At 45.0% G+C, this 19,425-nt stretch overlaps 1 protein-coding gene across 2 annotated transcripts in view; it reads right to left on the reverse strand.

Moving 5' to 3' along the window:
- Positions 1–19,425, reverse strand: part of LOC144764007 (uncharacterized) — a 174,916-nt gene that overhangs the window by 99,105 nt on the left and 56,386 nt on the right. For both annotated transcript variants that reach the window (XM_078650136.1, XM_078650135.1), the window contains exons 4-6: positions 9,505–9,645; positions 8,105–8,260; positions 6,704–6,850 (exon numbers count right to left, since the gene is read on the reverse strand). In XM_078650136.1, the coding sequence (XP_078506262.1) occupies positions 6,704–6,850; positions 8,105–8,260; positions 9,505–9,645 (444 nt within the window). The remainder of the gene's footprint in view (positions 1–6,703; positions 6,851–8,104; positions 8,261–9,504; positions 9,646–19,425) is intronic.

The following is a 19,425-nucleotide window of genomic DNA, read 5'->3' on the forward strand; positions in this document are numbered from 1 at the left end:
CGGGCTATATTATTTTAAAGGTGGTGGATACGTTATAAATTTAAGGTATAACTATGACTGAAGAATTTCTACATGTTTGTGTATTTTAAGTGTGGTATGTATGGAAAGAATACATAAGGTTTTCCTGAATATAATAATGGTGTAACCTTTCATTTTTTTATTGAGTTTCAATGTTTATTTTTTATTTTTAATAAAACATGGTGTTAAATGGTAGAGTTTGCTCTGCTATCAACTGATTGAGCGTAATTAAGTGGAGTGTAGCACAGTAGAGTGGAGAAGAGTGTTTGCTGTAAAGTGTACTGTTGTAGAGTATAGTGTCATAGATTGGAGTACGGTGGAGAAGAGTTGAATGTGGTACAGTGGATAGGCATACAATGGAATAGCGCACGTGCACTTGCATAGAGTGGAGTGTTGTACAGTGGAATGGGGTAGAGTGGAGTGGTGTAGAGTAGAGTGGAGTACCGCAGTGTAGAGTAGAGTGGACTGGAGAAGAGTCAGTTGGCATAGCAAACGGTGGAGTAAATTATTATATAGTGTAGTGGAATGTTGTATAGAACAGTGGTGTGAAGTGCACTAGAGTTGATAGGTGTAGTGTTGAGTTGAAATAATTCTTAGAAATTGGAGCGGGTTCTTCTACAGTACAGTGAAGTGTTCTCCTGTAGATTGTTGGGATGTTTCGCACATGTGGAGTAGAATATTCTCTACAGGAGTGCCAGGACATAGAGTGGAGTAGAGGGATGTACAGTGTCGTGGAAGAGCATGTAGTAGAGTACAGTGTTGTATAGTAGCACAGAGTGTATTAGTGTCTTGTATAGAGTGGAGGTGCATAGAGTCTAGTGTAGTGGGATGGTGTAGAGAGGAGTGTTAAACATTGCTATACAGTAGGATAAAGTGTTGATCACTGGAGTAGAGTGTAGTCTAGTCCAGTGGAGCATAGTGGCATACAGTTGGGTAGCATTTTCTAGTGTACAGTGGCTTGGAATCAAGTAGAATGGACTGGCGTACTATACAGTGGAGTAACATGTTGTTAAGTGGTGTGGTGTGTGTAACCGAGGACTGGGCTGCTGTGCTGTAGAGTGTCAGAAAGTGTTGTAGAGTGGAGTACAGTAAAGTGCACAGAGTGGATTAAAGTATTGCACAGTGAAGTGGCTTGGAGTCCAGTAGATTGCAGTACAGTATAGTAGAGGGGGATAGGCTGTCGTACAGTTGAGTTACATAGAGTAGTGTACAATGGAGTGCTGTAAGTAGAGTAGTGAAGTACAGTGGAGTGGTGTCTGGTAGAGTATATTAACTCTGGGGTGGTATAGCGGGAGATGCATAGAGTGTTGTAGAGTAGAATATAGTGTTGTACAGTGACATTGAAGTAATTTGTTGCACAGTGTAGTGCTATTCAGTGGAGTCTTGAGAAGTACACTGGAGGGGAATAGATAGTTGTTGATGGAGAATATTGTAGTGGAGTAAATCATAGTGGAGTGGCATGGAGAGAAGTTGGGTAGAGAGGAGTGGGGTAGAATGAATTAGCATACAGTGGAGTGATGTAGAGTGTAGTGGCATACAGTGCAATAGCTAGGGTGACCAACTGGCATTGGTGCAAATTCGGGACGGTGAGTGTAAAAATTCAGGACAAAGGGTCAAAATTCAGGACACAAATTCAGGACAGGAGGTCAAAATTCAGGACAAAACTTCAGGACAACAGGTAAGTTTTACAGACACATCAGAGGTCGTGCAATAGTATATAAGTAAGCCCAGCCATTTCCAAACATATTCAACCATTTGCAAACCTATCCATCATGTATCCTTCCATCTATCATTTCACTCATCCATCCCTTCATCCATCCTTTCCCTCATCCATCCATTATCCATCCATCTACCCTTTCACCCTATCCATCTGTACACTTATCCATCCACTCTTAACCCCATCCATCCATTCACTCATCCATCCAGCCATTTACCCTTTCACCAATCCAGCCATCCTTTCACTTACTAATCCTTCCACCCATCCACTCTTTTAGTCGTCCATCCATCCTCCCTTTCTCTCTCCATCGACCTTTTCACTTAGCCAACCTTCCTTCCTTCCATCCATCCATCAACCCACCCATCCATCCATCTACTCGTCCACTCATGAATCCATCCATTGACCCTATCACTCATCCATCTATCATTTCAATCCTTCACACATCTATTCATCCTTTTGTCCATCTACCCTCCCTTTCACTCACTCATCCATCCTTACATCCACCCTTTCACTCATACGTCCATTCATTCACCCTTGCACTTATCAATCCATCAATCCATCCATCATTTCACTCATCCACCCACCCATCATCCACCCAACCATCCACCCACCCACCCACCATCCACCCACCCATCCACTCATCCATCTTTTCACCCACCCACCATCCACCCACCCATCCACTCATCCATCCTTTCACCCACCCACTCCTCATCCATCCATCCTTTCACCCACCCACTCTCCATCCATCCATCCTTTCACCCACCCACTCATCATCCATCCATCCATCCTTCCCCTCATCATCCATCTATCCATCCTTCCTTCCCCTCCATCCATCCTTCCCCTCCATCCATCCCCTCATCCATCCTTCCCCTCCATCCATCCATCCTTCCCCTCATCATCCATCCATCCTTTTACCCACTCATCCATTCATCCATCCTTCCCCTCCATCCATCCCCTCATCCATCCATCCTTCCCCTCATCCATCCATCCTTCCTTCCCCTCATCCATCCATCCTTCCCCTCATCCATCCTTTAACCCACCCACTTTCCATCCATCCATCCTTTCACCCACCCACTTATCATCCATCCATCCCCTCATCCTCCATCCATCCTTCCCCTCATCATCATCCATCCCCTCATCATCTATCCATCCATCCTTCCACCCACCCACTCATCATCCATCCTTCCATCCTTCCCCTCATCCATCCATCCTTTCATCCATCATCCATCTTTCCCCTCATCCATCCATTCTTCCCATCCATTTATCCTTCCCCTCATCCATCCATCCTTCCCCTCCATCCATCCAGCCTTCCCCTCATCATCCATCCATCCATCCTTTCGCCCACTCATCCATCCATCCATCCATCCTTCCCCTCCATCCATTCCCTCATCCATCCATCCTTCCCCTCCATACATCCTTCCCCTCATCCATCCATCCTTCCCCTCCATCCATCCATCCTTCCACTCATCCATATTTCCCCTCATCCATCATCCAGCTACCCTTCCACCCATACATCCAGCTATTTAAATTTTTTCTCATCCATCCTTCCCCTCATTCATCAATCCATCCATCCTCTCTCATTATCCATGTATTCACTCTTTCATTCATCCATTTACCCTTTCACTAATTCATCCAGCCATCCACCCACCCCTTCACTTACTTACTCGCCCACCTTTCCATATTAATTTTGAGCAGAGCCCTTTTGAGAAGAGGCCCATCAAGAACTTCACGACTGGGACAGAAGCCATCCAGGGGAGAGACATGATCCACCACAGGGGGGACAAGAGCCATCGCAGGAGGGGGAACAGGATCCACCAGGGTGGGCACAGGGGTGGGCATGCAGTATTCAAGTATCATCTTGGGCTCCTCTCCCCCTCCTGCACAGGAGGCTCGCTGTCCAAAATGCCATCCCCCACTGTGATGTACAGTACTTACAGGAGATACTCTAAGAGAACTGATTGAACTGATTGTCCTCCATACTTTGTTAATCAGTGTAGGTGCGATTGGGCATTTTCTTTATTGTATTACATTATAGACTGCATGTTCAAAGAACCGAGGTTTGCTTACAATTTAGTGATAGTAATTAAGCTCTGTGAAGAGAACCACGTGCTGCCTCGGTGTAATCTGGCTGAGCGGAGTCTAGGATGTTTGGGGCCGTGGGTAGAAATGGAATGTGTGAGGCCCCTCTAAATAGGACTTTTCCACATGTCCTCCTGTCCAGCGTTCTTGTGTAATTATCCCAGTGCCTCTATTGCCAGTGCCTTCATGACAGTGTGCTCAGGTCACAGCCCTGGTCACATCATCTGTGCCCCTCTATGATTGTACCTGCACATTATCCTCTTGTCAGTGGAAATCCCCAAATTCTGTGCCAGGTTCCCAACATGCTTGTGTGTCTGCCATTTAAGCAGTCAGTGTGCCAGAGTATGAGATTACAATTGGGCCTTTCTTCATGCCCCTAAGTTAACCAATATGCCAAAAACATGAATTGATTCACTAATAATGAATGATAAAAATGTTACAGCAATGCATTCAGCGATTTAGTTCCTGTCTTATTTCACATGGTTTACTTAATCTTGCATTCCCCAAGCGATAGCTATTTTATAATGTTATGGTGTATCTGTAATATTTTCTGTGCATGCTTCGAGCCATGCCCCGTGTTTATGAGGGCCTTTGATTGTGAACACCGGCACTAGGGCTGAAGCCAAAGAAAGTGCATGTCAGTGGGTTGGCCTCTCTGCAGACCATACAGAGCAATGATTATGTATTCCATTTGTAATTAAAATTCTGTGGAAAGGATTGTGAAGGGGTGCACTGATGTCAAAATATTTTCAAGGCAAACGTAAGAGAAAATAAAGTGTTTATATTTGAAGGAATGTAGTGTATGTTTGGGGGTAGTGAATTGAGAGAGAAATGGGAAGAAGTTCATTCAGGGAAGAATGAGAAGAGGGTGCCGAAGAGGAAAGAGAGGTGGTTAAAGATGTGCAGATGGACAAGGAAAAGAGGATACATATCTAACATAAAGCCCCATTACCAAAGGCCAAAACTCATTCCACAGGCCTTAATGCTATTTAATTCACACTTGCAATTTCAGAACTTAAACATTTCCAATGTTTATTATTTCAATAAATGTTTGACAAGGTCAATCGTATTGACAGATTTAGGTGTATGTCAGTTGTTGTGTAATTTATCTGGAAACAATTACATCTCAGAGGAAAATCAAAATACTGGTCAGGTGGCACATTATGGGAATCACAAAAATGTATTTGATATGTTCCTCTACTTCTTTCATTCCTCTTAAAGGCCTGTCTGCTCATATTTCTATTAACTGGTTGCAGCCAGCAGCTGTGGGTGTTCCTGATGCCTGGTTAGAGCATTTTTCCAAAGTTAATGCTGCATGTAGTGCATGACACTGAGCAAACATACATTTTAAAGGGCTCAGTTTGCCACACTGTACAATTCACACATTACAGTAACTGTTAAACATATTAATGCAGTAAGATATGGGGCAGTTTTTAATGTGTTTAATATTTAAAGACTATGCGTTCCCACTGCTTTATAAGCATTGCTTTATCAATACATAAATTTGCTGTAAAATGCACCATTTTTTTTCTTCAGGAGAGGGTCCCACCCTGGACCCCAGGTTTGTCTATTAGACTTGTTTGTGTTGATCGCTATATAAAAGTCATGCCAATGCTATGCCTCACCACTTTCAAATATCACCAGCTGCCACTGATTGACGCATCACTCATCTAGCGTGAATTAACTTTGCACATCGCATTTGGAACCGCTGCACTCAGAACGTGCGCTTCTCTCAAAGGAACCAATGCTTTGATGCAGTTGCGTGAAGAAATCCGGCGCAACACCCCAACTGCGTAGGGACCATCAACGCATCTCGTGCTTCGAAAAGGATTAAGGTAATTTTACTCAGCCGGCCCTGCATGGGTCCTATCTGCACTCTATCCCAGGCAGCATGAACTCTCGACTTTGTCGCAGTGCGAGGTGACCAATTAACTCTTTGAGCACTATTTGCTTCTAAGCGTTATTTTTGCATTTAACCTTTAAAAATTCATATCTCGACTTCTACTCATTGGATTTTAGTTTTCTTTTCTTCCTGTTTTAGTAATAACATTATTTTCTATTTTTCTAACCTGATGTGTAGTCTTTTTGTGGTGTTTTCATGTTGAGCCTTTTTGGGGAGTTTTCACTGTGTTACCGTGTGCACAAATACTTTACACATTGCCTCCTAAGTTAAGACTGCGGTCTCCGTGATAAGCTTCCACTGGATAAACACAAGTTAATTTTTCCTATGTATCCAACTTACCCTGACTAGAACTACGGTTCCTGCTCAGACAGGGTGTATACACTGCCAACCAGACGCCCAGGGGCAGATTCAAGCCCCTTGCGTCACTTTGACGCTGCTGTTGCAGCACTTTTGTGATGCAATGCCGGCATAAAAAATACAGCAATTTTTCTACGTGACGCATCTAGAGAGATGCATCACGTTGTACAGTCCTGGGTGACATCATACCTGCGTCAGGTATAATGTATGCAGAGTAGGCACTCCCACGCAGGAAAGCCTCATATAAGTGGTGCAAGATTTCACGGTGTAATTTTTAGGACGCCACTGAGTCAAAACCTTACGCCTGCTTGAAGCAGGCGTAAGGAGTGAGGCAGTGTATTGGAAATAGGCCACAACACGCATTGCACACTCCAGCAATGCGTGACTTTTTCACCAACAGATGCGTCCGAAATTCGGACCAATCTGTCAATCCTTACGTCGTAGTGTGCTGCATTGTAAATACGGGGCATCTATGGTGGCGCAAGGGTTTTTCCCTCAGGTGCAGGGAAACTGACGCATCTATACAGATGCGTCAGTTTCTTGTAAATCTGCCCAATTTCTAAAAATTGTCATAACACTCTAACTTTTGCCCTAAACCAGTCTCACATTGAAGTGCAACGTATCCTCACCAGTCTCTGTGCACGCCATACTGCAATTTCCATGGCAACAGCACCGCTGTGTCCCTGGGCACTGTTTGTCACTGCTGCACTCTGCAGGAGCAGGAGGAGAAAACAGACAGCTGGACCCATTGAAGGCTGGACAGAATCCAGGTTTATCTGAAACGGAATTCATCAGAATGGAATTAGATTCTGCTATTGCTGCTTTTTTCAGTTAATAATAAAATATTGGAAAACAGATATGTAGTTATAGAAACATTTGATTCCACAATTTGTTCTTATTAAAATTGCAACAATTAGCTGATTTTAATTTGAAATCCATGGTAAACCTGTATCATTCTCTTCAAATCTTGTCTTACACTATGCAAGAGTTATTTCACCCCATTCACCTCTGTTCAGCGGTTTGCTGTTTCCTATTCCAGACCCATTATTCTCTTCTTTTTAGCTATACTAGTGGTACTATGTTGAAGTGCTGCCGCTCCCAAGATTTCCCTACTTTTAACACTTTAACAATTATTTGTGGGGCAGCATTTGCACTACGGATATCAGAATGCATGCACTGTACAGAATCCATGCAGCGAGAGAACCCTTCCCCCATTGGCCAATGAAGCACGTTAGCCCTTTTGGGATAATCCACACTATCAGTACTGGGGAGCTGTTAGATTCTACACTCCTACTCTTGAACCCCTGGTAGAGACTTACAAACCAGAACATGAGATGTTACCAACCAACCATGGTTGTATTTGTAAGCTCCCAAACTGGAATAGAGCAAACAACTAAGGTGTCCTTCAGCCAAATGAAGGACGAAGATATTGTGTTCTGTCTGCCGAAGCTGTCTTCACCTCAACTCATTCCTTGGGCATGAAAGCCTTGGTTACCTGTGTTAATATAGCAGGTGATCAGGCAGATGTGTAAAAAGATGTCTCAGCTCTCCATGGTAACAGGACTCAGGTGCAAAAATTAAGAGGCATATGTACAAGGAAGTGGCGGAGTGAGGCGTTAGACGTCATGGCTTAACCCCTCACTCCGCCAGTTCAGCACCTCAAGGCTGCACCATATTTACAAGGATATGGTGCAGCCTTGCGTTTCCCCCTGCGCTGATGTTACACTTATCAGCCTAGCTCCAGCGCAGGCACCCGTGCACCATAGTGCAAGGGTGTCTGCGTGCGGGGTAAAGGTTGTTTCTGTACAGGAAGGTCCCCCTTCCTGTACATAAACAATCTTTAAATTCCATTTTTTCACTTCTATGTGTGCTGCTTGCAGCACACATGGAAGTCACAAAATGACTTTTTTTTAAAAGATTGTTTATGCGCAGGAAAGGGAACCTTCCTGTGCATAAACAATCCAAGCCTTATTGCGTTTTACAGGATCACCCCGGAAACAGCGCGTGCTCGCGTGGGTACTGCCCAGTACCTTGCAAGGGCTCCTTGCACTGCAGCTGACAGCCATATTCACAGCACTTCTCCTCTCCCGGGCACTGCTGGTCTGTGGAGCACGCATTCGTGGGTGGGCTGTGGAAGTCAGCACACGTCGGGTAGGTGGGAGGCAGTGGGCACGATCCCTTCTTCTCTGCAGATTAAAAAGCAGAGAACATTTTTTTAGAATAGGGTGAGGGATTCAAGAGGAAAGTAATGAAGACTTAAGCAACCACAGCATCGAAACATATTTTACAAATTGCCATTAAATATTTTTAGTTTGTTGTGCAAAAATATGTTCAGACACAAAAAGTAGGAGAAACAGAAGTTACTTTTGGAAAATCATTCACTAACCCTTATTTTTATTTTTATTATTATTTTGTAGACGAGAAGGTATTGCAGTGCTTTACATGGGCACAATCTTTAAATCTCCCTCTGGATTTAAAGCACAAGAGCATCACTCCAAACTTCTGTATTTTCCAGAAAAGACATTTCCAAATTTAGTTCAAATATTATTTGGTCTCTCGCTTTGATATTACATGTAGTAATATAATTTTTTCAATAACTAACAAATTCCAGTTTCTTGGAACAGTCCCTCATGCTGCTGTTGTGATAATGTAGTAAGCAGGACAAGGATGGCTAAGGATCAGAATTAGGTTAGTGAAACATAAGACCCAAGGTACAAAGGCCTAGTTGCAGCAGTACCTGAGAATGATGATCAGACAGACCAAGAAGTATGGAAGTTGTAAAGTTAGCTGCAGACCTAGCTAGGAGCAGGAGGACTAGGGCCAAGAGGATCACAACCATTTCAGAGCACAACAAAGAACATGTGCTGGAGGGCACTGGCCAGTAGTACCAGGAAACCTGGATAAGGAAGATAGGGACTAATTATGGCCAGGTGGACCAGGAACAAAATAACCAGGTTACAGAGGACCTGAACAAGGACAACCTGGATCAGGAGAGCCAAGATCAATGGCTGCAGTACCACTAGGACTAAAAAGACAAGGAAAATATAATTCTAGGTTTTGTGTCACCCCTTGCACGGGGCAAGGGCGATGTAAAATCATAATAAATATGCCTCCTTGTTTATAACATTTGGGGATACACTCAAGCAGTTTCTACTCTAATATATTATCAGACACAAGAAAACAGGAAAGGTTCACTTAGAGTTACTCTGAATGCATCGCCTACTAAATTGTGTCCTTTAAGTGGAATGATTATCACAGTCTACAATTATTTATGTATGTGTGTTTCATTACATTTTCATACTGTTTGACTCTTGTAGAGCAGGCCAGTAGTCCTTTTTTTATGCTCAGCATTATAGCTAATAATTTGTAAACAGCCTGATTAAGTCTTACTTCATACTGTGACCCTCTTCTGAATTACCACAGCACCTACCTATCACAGGGTCCTCACAGGGTAAAACGCAGTGCGAGTCACAGCAGCGCTCGTATCCATGGCAGTCGGTGTCGTCCTCACATGTGCTCCACCGCGGTTTTTTACAAAGTGCATCCTTTTTGGGACATCCAAATGTTGTTGCTGTAACATAGTAAAATAAATATAACAAAAATACTTGGCTCATTTGTATTGCCTCACTTAGTGTAGGAATAAAAGATTGGTTGTTTAAACAGAAACACTTCCAAGTAGACATAAAAAACAGATGGAGTCAAATATACACATTTCAGAGTCTTTCAGTGAGATCTCCCGAACAATTCACCCACAGGGTAATGTGGAGAGAGCTAAGAACAGTCACCATGCAAATACTCCTTGGATCTGTTTGGCCCTCTAGTGCTACCTGTGAGGCCTTGCATCCCTCAACCTTGTTGTGATGATGGCTGAGACCGAAAATGTTGTTGGAAAAGTGTGTGGAGGTAGGAGGATCTATAGTTGCAGACTGTGGTCATGCGTGAGGTTCTAGGTGCTGCTCCTTATTGTGTAGTTTGACACTTTATGGAAGGAGTGTGAGTTGCAGAAAGGCACCATCTTCTGTGCCATCATCCGGTGCATTAATACGACCTCCACCTGGTACTACTAGGGTAGCTGTCTATTAATTTATTTAGGCAACTTATAAAGCACGCAAATACCCTTGGGTGTCTCGGTGCTGCAGACTAGTCGGAGGAAGGCGGACACGGATGTCTAATGGTTAAAGAGCCAGGTTTTTAGTTGTTTACGAACAGGAAATAACGCAGAAGAAGCCATCCCAGGGATCATTGAGTTCACCAAGGTTTCCTTGAGATAGGTAGGCTAGGGCTTCCTACTTGACCAAGCCATAGGTTGGGCCAAGAGAGGCAGAGCCAATATAACCAGCAGAGGCTGATACCTCTGGGGTGGTTATGACAATTCTAGAGGTAGATAGATGGGGGCTGCTGGGCTGTTCAGCAGATGCAGCAGCCACAGTTGGTCTTGAAATACGAGTGAGCGGACACTTTGAGGCAACGGTGAAGGCGCTTAGACAGCCATGTTAGATAATGTTTACTTTTTTCAGAGAAATATGAGACCAAATTACGACTACCATCTGGTACATGGTGGTGTATGGGATGTAAGAATAGCCCAGAAGACCTATCTAAGGGTTGGAATCGTATGATCATTCAGACTTCAGGAGTCTTGCATGAATCGGGAGCAGCAGCTTATCTATGCCAGATGTGAGGTGATCCTAACAAGGCTCTTTGTAGAAAGGACAAGATTAAGGGGCAGATTTACATGGTTTTGATGCAACACAACACAGCTGCCAATGTTGCTGCACTGCATCGCGTCAAACAATGAGAGAAAAACAGCAGCATATCTGCTAAGAAATCTTCTGTTTTTCTCTTCCTCAGTACTGGTGCACTTGAGATTAGAGATGATGTGGCCTAATTACTAGAGCGGTCGACATCAAACCTGAGGAACCGGGTTGCAAGGATGCTCCACATCTTGTGATTCTGGGCAAATCACTTAATCTCTCTGTGTCTAACCAAAGAATGAATATATCCGTCTGTAATCCAACGGGTCTTGTGTAAAGCGCTCTGATAATTGAGGGGTGAGTTTGCACTGCAAAAAACTCCCCCGCCCCCCCAAAAAAGAAAATTGACAAGAGGCAAACCACAGACTCTTGCATAACAGTTATGGGTGAGTGCGTTCCATCAAGCATAGGTTTGGTTCTGGAAGTACACCCGTCCAGTAAAAAAAAAAAATGCTTTAATAGCTTTCATACTTTGCATGTTCATTGTACAGTGCAGCACACTTCCAAAGGTGGAATAATGTGGAGAATTCTAAAATTGCTGCACAGTTACTGCTGCCTCAAGAAAGTGTACCTTTTTGGCACAAAGCCCTTCCTATGACTGTTAATGGATAGGAAGGTATGTCAAAACCCATTGGTGGTTGATTGGGAATACCCATGTACCACTTATGGAACACCCCTAGATGCAAAGTAGCTCAGAGTGCTAATGATACATTACTTTAGGCAGCTTTTCAATGCAAATCATGATATGTGTTGACAAGTAAATCCCATCACAGCACAAGTTGCTATCACTTTCCACAAAAATCTGGACCCATGTCTTATGTGCAAATAATGTGCAGTGAACCCTTGGTATTGAAAAGTGTAGATTATGCATTGACACTGGTTAGGCTTCACTATGTAATATCTTCTTGTGTGCCCCAAGTAGGACCGTTGGATTCCCACTAGTAAATTTAACATTATTCATTTAACTCCTGCAACACAATAAAGTTGCTGTCAATAAGAAAACATGCTAGTGACACTCATCACTTGCAGGTCGAGTCCAGAGGAATTGAGTGGGAGGTAAGGTGATGGGGGTCCCGTGACCAGGCTCCGACAGACAGCTGAATGTTACCCGGCCCGTAGGGCCCGGGTTCAAAGTTGTCCTGGCTGTCACTGCTACTGAAGGCAGGAGCCGCGGTTGCTGGTTTTGCTGCTGGTGAGGAAAGGGATAAAAAATCTTGACAAAGGGACCACTGAGGCAGCAGGATGAGGATGTTGTGTGAATGTCTTGAGGTGCAGTGTCGAACCAAGTTAGTGCTAGTCCAACTGGCCACCAGCAAGCCTTGGCAGCAGCAAACACAAATTTTAGTTACTTCAACATCCTTGAGTCTGAGGGAAAACATTAGCTACTTGAAACATGCTGGAGGTCAGGACTACTTTTCCCACAATGCACTAGACCATTTACTTTTGGGAAATTATTCTGCAGGCCTGATTGCCAGTGATTCATTGTTTTCAGTAGGGTGCTTTACATACGGGCTGCAGGGGACAAGTATCTCTACTCCAAGGGCGTTCTGAAGATGTCGTTGGCTTGCAGAGGGGTCCATCTTTCTTTTTGAAACAGTCTATGGTCCGAGATGAGTCACAGTTGTGCAGATGCAGAGTGGTTTCCACAGGTGCAGATTATCAAACCTTTGCTTTATGTATGTCCTGATGTCGCAGACTCAGGTATCCTCGTTGTCCTTGGTTGCAATTCAGGCAGATCTGAGGTTCGAGTGCCAGGGGTGCCCCTTAAATCCTAGATTTAGAGGCGTTAGGGGTGTGGGTGCCAGTACTAATACGCTCCTGAGGTGAATACATTCAGGGGTGTGTGCCATCCAATCTACCCTAAACTCACTATTCTGCTACTTTTAAAAATGACAGCACCCATCCTCAGCTGTACAGACCATGTGCCAACCGTAGGGGTGTGGCAAGCCTTTTGTGGGTGTATGCCTCCTGACTACCTGATTTTCCCACCTGCCCTGGAGCAAATGTGTCTGAGGGAAGGTGATTGGCTGTTTCCTCCTTTGGCCAGGTTACAGAGGCAGTGAGAGCCTTAAAGCGGGCTCCTTGATGTGGCACTTCACTAGACACCCTCTCAGGGCAGGAGGTGACATCTCCCGACAAGGCAGGCTTTTGTTTCTGACTCCTTGAAGTGTCACACCTCTTGGTAGGGAGGCAGATTCCTGTCTTGGTGGCAGCAGCTGTAAACTGTAGCACAAGAAGGGTACAAAGTTCCCCAATGTGAGTACGAGTGTGAGACTAGCGTAGATATAGGAACAGGTAAAAGGGCGGGGAATTTCCCTTTTCGGAACTAAAACCCTCACACACCCAGCAAGCTAGGTGTCATGCTTCATCATATGGGTTCTGCTCCTCGTCAGACTGGCGCTGCAATGTCTGACGGGGACCCGCGAAGGGGCTCTTTACCGGAGATCTTTTGTTCCTGCCATATTTTGCATGCGTGTAAGAGGGGAAAGGTAATCACGGGTGAGTGTGTAGTCGTGAAGTGAATGTGAGTTAAAAAAGGTTAGTCAATCCAATGGGAATTTTATTGGTGTGGTTGACTACCTTGGTTAAAAGGTGGGAGGGGAGATTTATACTGGTATAAGGTTCACAGTGGAAAATCTACTACCCTCTGATCAGGTCAACATGTTTCTTGCATATTAAGGAATTCGTCAGGACCTAAGTGCAATGTACTACACAGTGAATTAAGAAATACAACCTTTTGTCTTGAGGTCAATGATTTAGCAGGCCGATTGGTCCTGCCCTTAATGGCGCAACCCTAAGGATTTCCCTAAGGTGCCCCCGCAGTCAGCTCCCGTGGAACCAGCACCTTTGAGTAAGGTACCCAAAACGGCGCACGGTCACAGCCGTCAACACCTACCCCCACAGCGTCTGGTCAGGACTTGAAGCGACTGTAAACTGTCAGCCTGGGTACAGGAAAGGTGTGCAACCAGGTGGGCAACCTCTTAGCTAGCATGGGTGCATGCCACATCCGATCCGAAATGGGGAACATGTCAGATTTGATGAAACATTTTGTTTGATACCAAATATGGCACTTTTCAGTGAGACCATAATGGAGCAGGCAGCCTTGGGGGGACCTGGGTGACAGCCCATTGTTATCTTATGGTCCCCTGAACACTTAAGTATCCCTTATTAGAAAAACAGCTATTATAGTGACATAGAAACTTGTGTTTATATGTGCAGTTGGCACTGCTCCTGCAGTCTGTAATGTCAGGCCTGCCTTTGCTTTACTTGGTTACCAGTCACAGGGGCAGTCCAGAACACCTGAACCAGGGGCAGTCAGTGTATAATCCTAACAAAGGTTCAAGAAGCAATTAACATCAAAATACAGAACTCATAAAAAATTACAAATTACAAACAGAACAGTTAATAAATCAATAACTGAGCAACAAAGAAAGAAAAATGAAAAAAATGGAGGAAGTGAAGAGAGACCCATATACAAAAATAGTTCTGAACAAATATGACAAATGTATTACATTTTATAAACACTAAAACAATTGAGACAATGACGCTCAATACAATGTGCTGGTACAAAAACAGTGTATATCACAGACCAGACAAGTGGCAAACGAAAAAATAAACGTCACAAGTAGGGAACCACATAGAACAAAATAATGTGTCCTTCATTAACGGTGACGGCGTTTCGACCTCTGTAGAATTACACGGTCATCATAAGGACTGGGAAGTCAATTGAGCGTCCAAAAATTATATTTTGAATAACAATCCAACCCTGTATTGCTTGCATGAGTTGGAATAGAGTTCCATAATTTACATTAAAATAAAAGATGGACGGGCGTGATGTTAGACCGTCAAGGATATATAGAACATTTCCAAGCTGGCTAAACCAATCCATATGATTTAGCAGATCGTGCCAGGCAGCAGGTGAACAAATCACTGATGTGCTTCAACGCTACAATGGGCTCCTCGTGCTCCTCTCCATAAGCGAACTGCTTCCTCGTTCTTCCTAGTCAATAATACAAAACTTGGGACTCTCCTTTACGTGGGACAGTCTGGATGGCACAAAGAGTGCTGCCGGCCCTGGTGACCGCTCTAACTCCCATGCCCTGCGTTCCACTGGTACCACTTACCAGGAACGTATAAGGGGGTAAAGTCCTTGCCAATTGGGGTTACAAATTTACATACATCATACTTCAGGGAGAGTACACTGGGGCCTGGACGGCAGCCTCTAATGCATCTTCAAAGTCATGAACAGCAGCATTGGAGAAAAATGTGTGGGGAGACGATACAAAAAGGACACTGAAGAAATATAAAATCCATATCATATAATATTGGCCTAATGTATCCAATATATATTAGCATACCGTCTTTAGAAAGCCCCCCCCCCCCTTGTGAATATACTCAAATTGTGTATACATTAAGAATCAGGCCTTTTCTAAAGAAACACCATGTTGGTTTCATTTCCCCGTACCTCTTGCTCTTGCTAGGAAAACATGTGACCTGCTACTGTGTAGAGAGCGAGCCTGAAAGGTCAGACTGGGCTATGAATGGACTATTGATTCTAACTTGGGAAACTCAAGGTTACATCTGCCTTTCGTGTGGGATGAGCACATTCTTGCAGACGCCGTGCCTGTACTCCCGTGCCTGAGAACGAAAGGGAGTCATCCTTCCTGACGTGCCCAGTAATGAATAGCTAAGCTTTGAACTAATCATGTGTGCCATATATGGTTCCTTCCTGGAGCGAGGGGGGCCAAAGTGATGTTCTTCCTTTTCAAGTGATTATTCGTGTTGAACTGAAAGTATATAATGACCTGCTTGAATATGAACCGGCAGTCTTCTTGTCACACTGACTGGGTGTGGACGGGGAGGCTCCTCTGCGTAGAGTCCATTTAGAATAAATGATTGGAACTTCTTCACCTCCAACTGACTGATTATTTGGTAATTAGTATTGGGGCTATTGGAGGGTATGGCTCTATTAGACTTATTTTTTCTAGTACTACAACACTTTACTTCACTTGGAGTAGAATGAGTAGAATTGCGACACCTCCAATTTTCATCGAGATGCAGGTCTGACTTATGCTTCAGATCAAACCTGTCCCTCCCATCACTTGAGGGTGATGTCATTAGTTAACATCAAAGCTGGAGGGCCCAGTAAAGCCTCTGCCTAAAAAAATATTTTCAGGCTTGATACAGAGAAAAATTATGGTTTTCAATACAACTTTTCAGCGGACCCCCTGCTCCCACCAGAGATTTAAAACACTATACATTCCAAAGCTTAATTCTACACAGTCTTTAGGTTGACATTGGAAAATAAAACATTACTGTAATGACTTGAATTAAATGATCAAAGTGGTACTTACAATGTGACTGTCTGTGTTTCTAATGTAGTATGTTTGTGCCAGGGGACAATACTGTACACATTAACTGTTTTGTTCCAAGGTTCCTGGTCCCTTAGTAAACAGATCATAATCTAGCTATAATATAAATACTTCCATGACAGTGACCACATACAATGTAGGTACACTGTGCCGCCGATGGATTGCACATTCCAGCCTCACTGCAGTTATCATACACTTCTAAACAATGATTGAATTCTCATCAAGGCCTACATGACAGCTGTGCAAAAACAGGGAACTATTACTATATTACCGTATATCCCCCACCATGTAGTTTGCTTTAAAGCGTGCCTTGGCCCAAAATAGACATGATAATGACATTTTTGATGCATTAACTAAGCTTGTTGCAATATTGATGCAAAAATGGGGTGCCTTTAACCTCAGCGGCGAAAACATTTTCCCTAAAAACATCTCCCTCTTCATGTGCGTTTCAGAAGCTCCCCAGACTCCTTTCTTGCCTTATTTCACTGACCTGCTACACCCCCCCTTCACTAGCATAACTCATACTTTCAAAAGCATTGGACCTAGTTTAATGATTGGTCTCAAAAGTGTGTTTGGATTCATCCTTTTGTTCTTCAGTTCATAATTCTCAAGTTTGTTTGTTGCATTTCCAACAATTCTGCAGGTTGTTGGCTGAACTGTTCTCACCTTTCTTGTAGTAAAGAGATGAAACCAGTTAGAACAGCAATACGAATTGAGGCCTTCCTACTGAGAAGAGAAGCAGTTCTGTGAAGCCACGCCCTTCTATTTTGGAACCACATGCTATTGGCCATTAGTGAACAGGGAACTCGCTCATTGGACGAATTGAAAGGTCCACAAATATGACCAATATCCTGGTCATTGGGCTGTTTGCTTGGTATTCATTAGTCTCCGCTGCCTACTGCCCATCTCAACAGGAAGGAACAACTTGGGCCAAGCCAGTCCCATTGCACTGCAGGTGGCCATCCTGAGGGATGCAGGGTATGAAGGGCCATTAATGCCACCAAGCCCCGAGGCACCCACAGGAAAAGCCTCAGCTCTAGCCAGACTCAAGCACAAGGCATCTCTTCTTTGATGGATATTGATGCGCTTCCTCTAGACCGTCAACAGGGGGAGCTGTGTTACTCAACCCAGCTGCTACCGCCTCACCGGGCATTGCAGCCTCCACTGGGCCACAAAGGGTTAAACCTTTCTCCATGGCTTTGAACCCTGAGTGACCTCTGAGTTCTGTGGAAAGTTTATGTCAACATCGCCAGCCGAGAGAACTCAAATGTAACCTATTGCATCACCATGCAAAGAAGGAGCTGCTCATGCAAGTTTGGCTATCACACAAAGGACAGTTTTTGAATTGGGACAGTTTGCACCTTTGTACCTTCCTTCATTTGGTTCCTTCTCCTTTTTTGCACCCAGGCGCCATATTTAGAAATTGAATGATTTGTCTAGTTTACTTTCATTTATCATTGCCCATATAGTATTTGCACATAATCATGAATATTTGAAGTTTGAACAATCATTGGGATTGGAGGAGAACATGGCTGTAGTGTGCGCTCTAGTCTATGAGCGCGTACGCGATGACGCGTCACGCTATAGACTGGAGCGCGAGGCGTGCGCATGCGCAAGAGGGCTTGGTGAAAGGCGCGAACGGGGATAACGGCAGTTGGCGACCGGAGCAAGTGCAGAACAGACGCTCGGCGCCCTAATGCTCATATTGCTTTGTGATAAGTTCGAATAAAGAAGTTATACACTTACAGAGGCTCAGTGCTTAGTGTGGGGGCAAGGAAGCGACATTACATTGGCGACGAGGCTGGGACCACGAACACCATCGAGCACAGTGGCCAGGAGCAGGCACCCTCCAACAGCCCCACACCAACCAGAAGGACAGAACAGCAACAAGGATGAGCAGAGGGCGTGGCAGCAGCGCAACAGCACGAGTATAAACGACAATACAGCTCAAACACCCAGGTCAGTGCTGTGCTAGGGAACGGAGCTTACAGCTAGCACCCTGGCAGCCAAAGGCACCACCCCCAAGACAGAGGAAGGGGCGCAGACTGACAACCCCACGCAGGCTATAAGGGACAACACCCCAGGTAGTCCAAGAGGGCAAGGTGACACGGCAGGGAGTGCAGGAGCATCCGGTGTACCCGTCCAACACAGTGCCCAGGCAGTAGACCCCAGAGGCGAGGCCAAGATGGCGAATCAAGCGTCGGCCCTGATGGCCCCCGTCCCATTCCTGCCCAGACCGGGGGAACCACAGTTAAAATGGGAGGATTGGAAGGAATACTTTCAAAACTACATTGAGGCACTTGAGGATGAAAATGAAGGGGCATTCACCCCGGAAAGAAAAAAGAGACTGTTACTCCACAACCTGGGCCCGGAAGGGGTGAGAGTGTTCAAAAACCTGGTGCCCAAGGAAAGGGGCGCGACGGAGACAGATGTCTTCAAAAATGCACTAGATGACTTGGACTGCCATTACCGTCCAGCAGTTTGTGTCTCCATAGACCGGTATAATTTCCAACAGAGGAAGCAGGAGGCCGGCGAATCGATTGATGACTATGTGGCAGCGCTCCGACGTCTGGCCATCACGTGCCAGTACGGTACTCTACAGGATGAGTACATCAAAGACCAGATCGTCATGCATACCACCAGCAGGGCTGTCCAAGACAAACTATGGGCGCAGAACGAGACATCACTCAAAGAAGTTGTTGCGATGGTCAAAAAGGCAGAAATGTCAAAACGCGGCGCTGATGCTGCCAAGCGAGAGGGCGCACCGAGACAGATGATTAACAAGATCGACGAGGCGTCCCTGCCCAGTAAGCCCAGAGGGACGTATGGAGACCAGAGGAAGGATTCGAGATGGACAGGGAAACAGACGGTCCGCCCCGGCTCAGACAACAGGTTTGCGTGTTACAGATGCGGCAGCACGGCGCATTCGGCCCAGGATAAACGCTGTCCCGCGTTCCGCGCCAGATGCGCGTTTTGTGGCCTGGTCGGCCATTTTGAAAAGGTATGCCGCAAGAAGGGGAAGAAGTCCACGGTCAAATGCGTCGATTCAGCCACAGCGGTCATCAGCGAGGAAGACGACCTGGAAGATGAAGATTTGGTGCTATGCATTGAGGACCAGGTACTGGAAGTGGCGGGGAAGCGAAGAGATAAGCCTCGCACGGACATGCTGATAGGGGGAGTGAAGGTACATGTGGCTGTCGATTCGGGATCTCCCTGGACCATCGTGCA

This window comes from Lissotriton helveticus, chromosome 6 (genome assembly GCF_964261635.1).
Source record: "Lissotriton helveticus chromosome 6, aLisHel1.1, whole genome shotgun sequence".
NCBI lineage: Eukaryota > Metazoa > Chordata > Amphibia > Caudata > Salamandridae > Lissotriton > Lissotriton helveticus.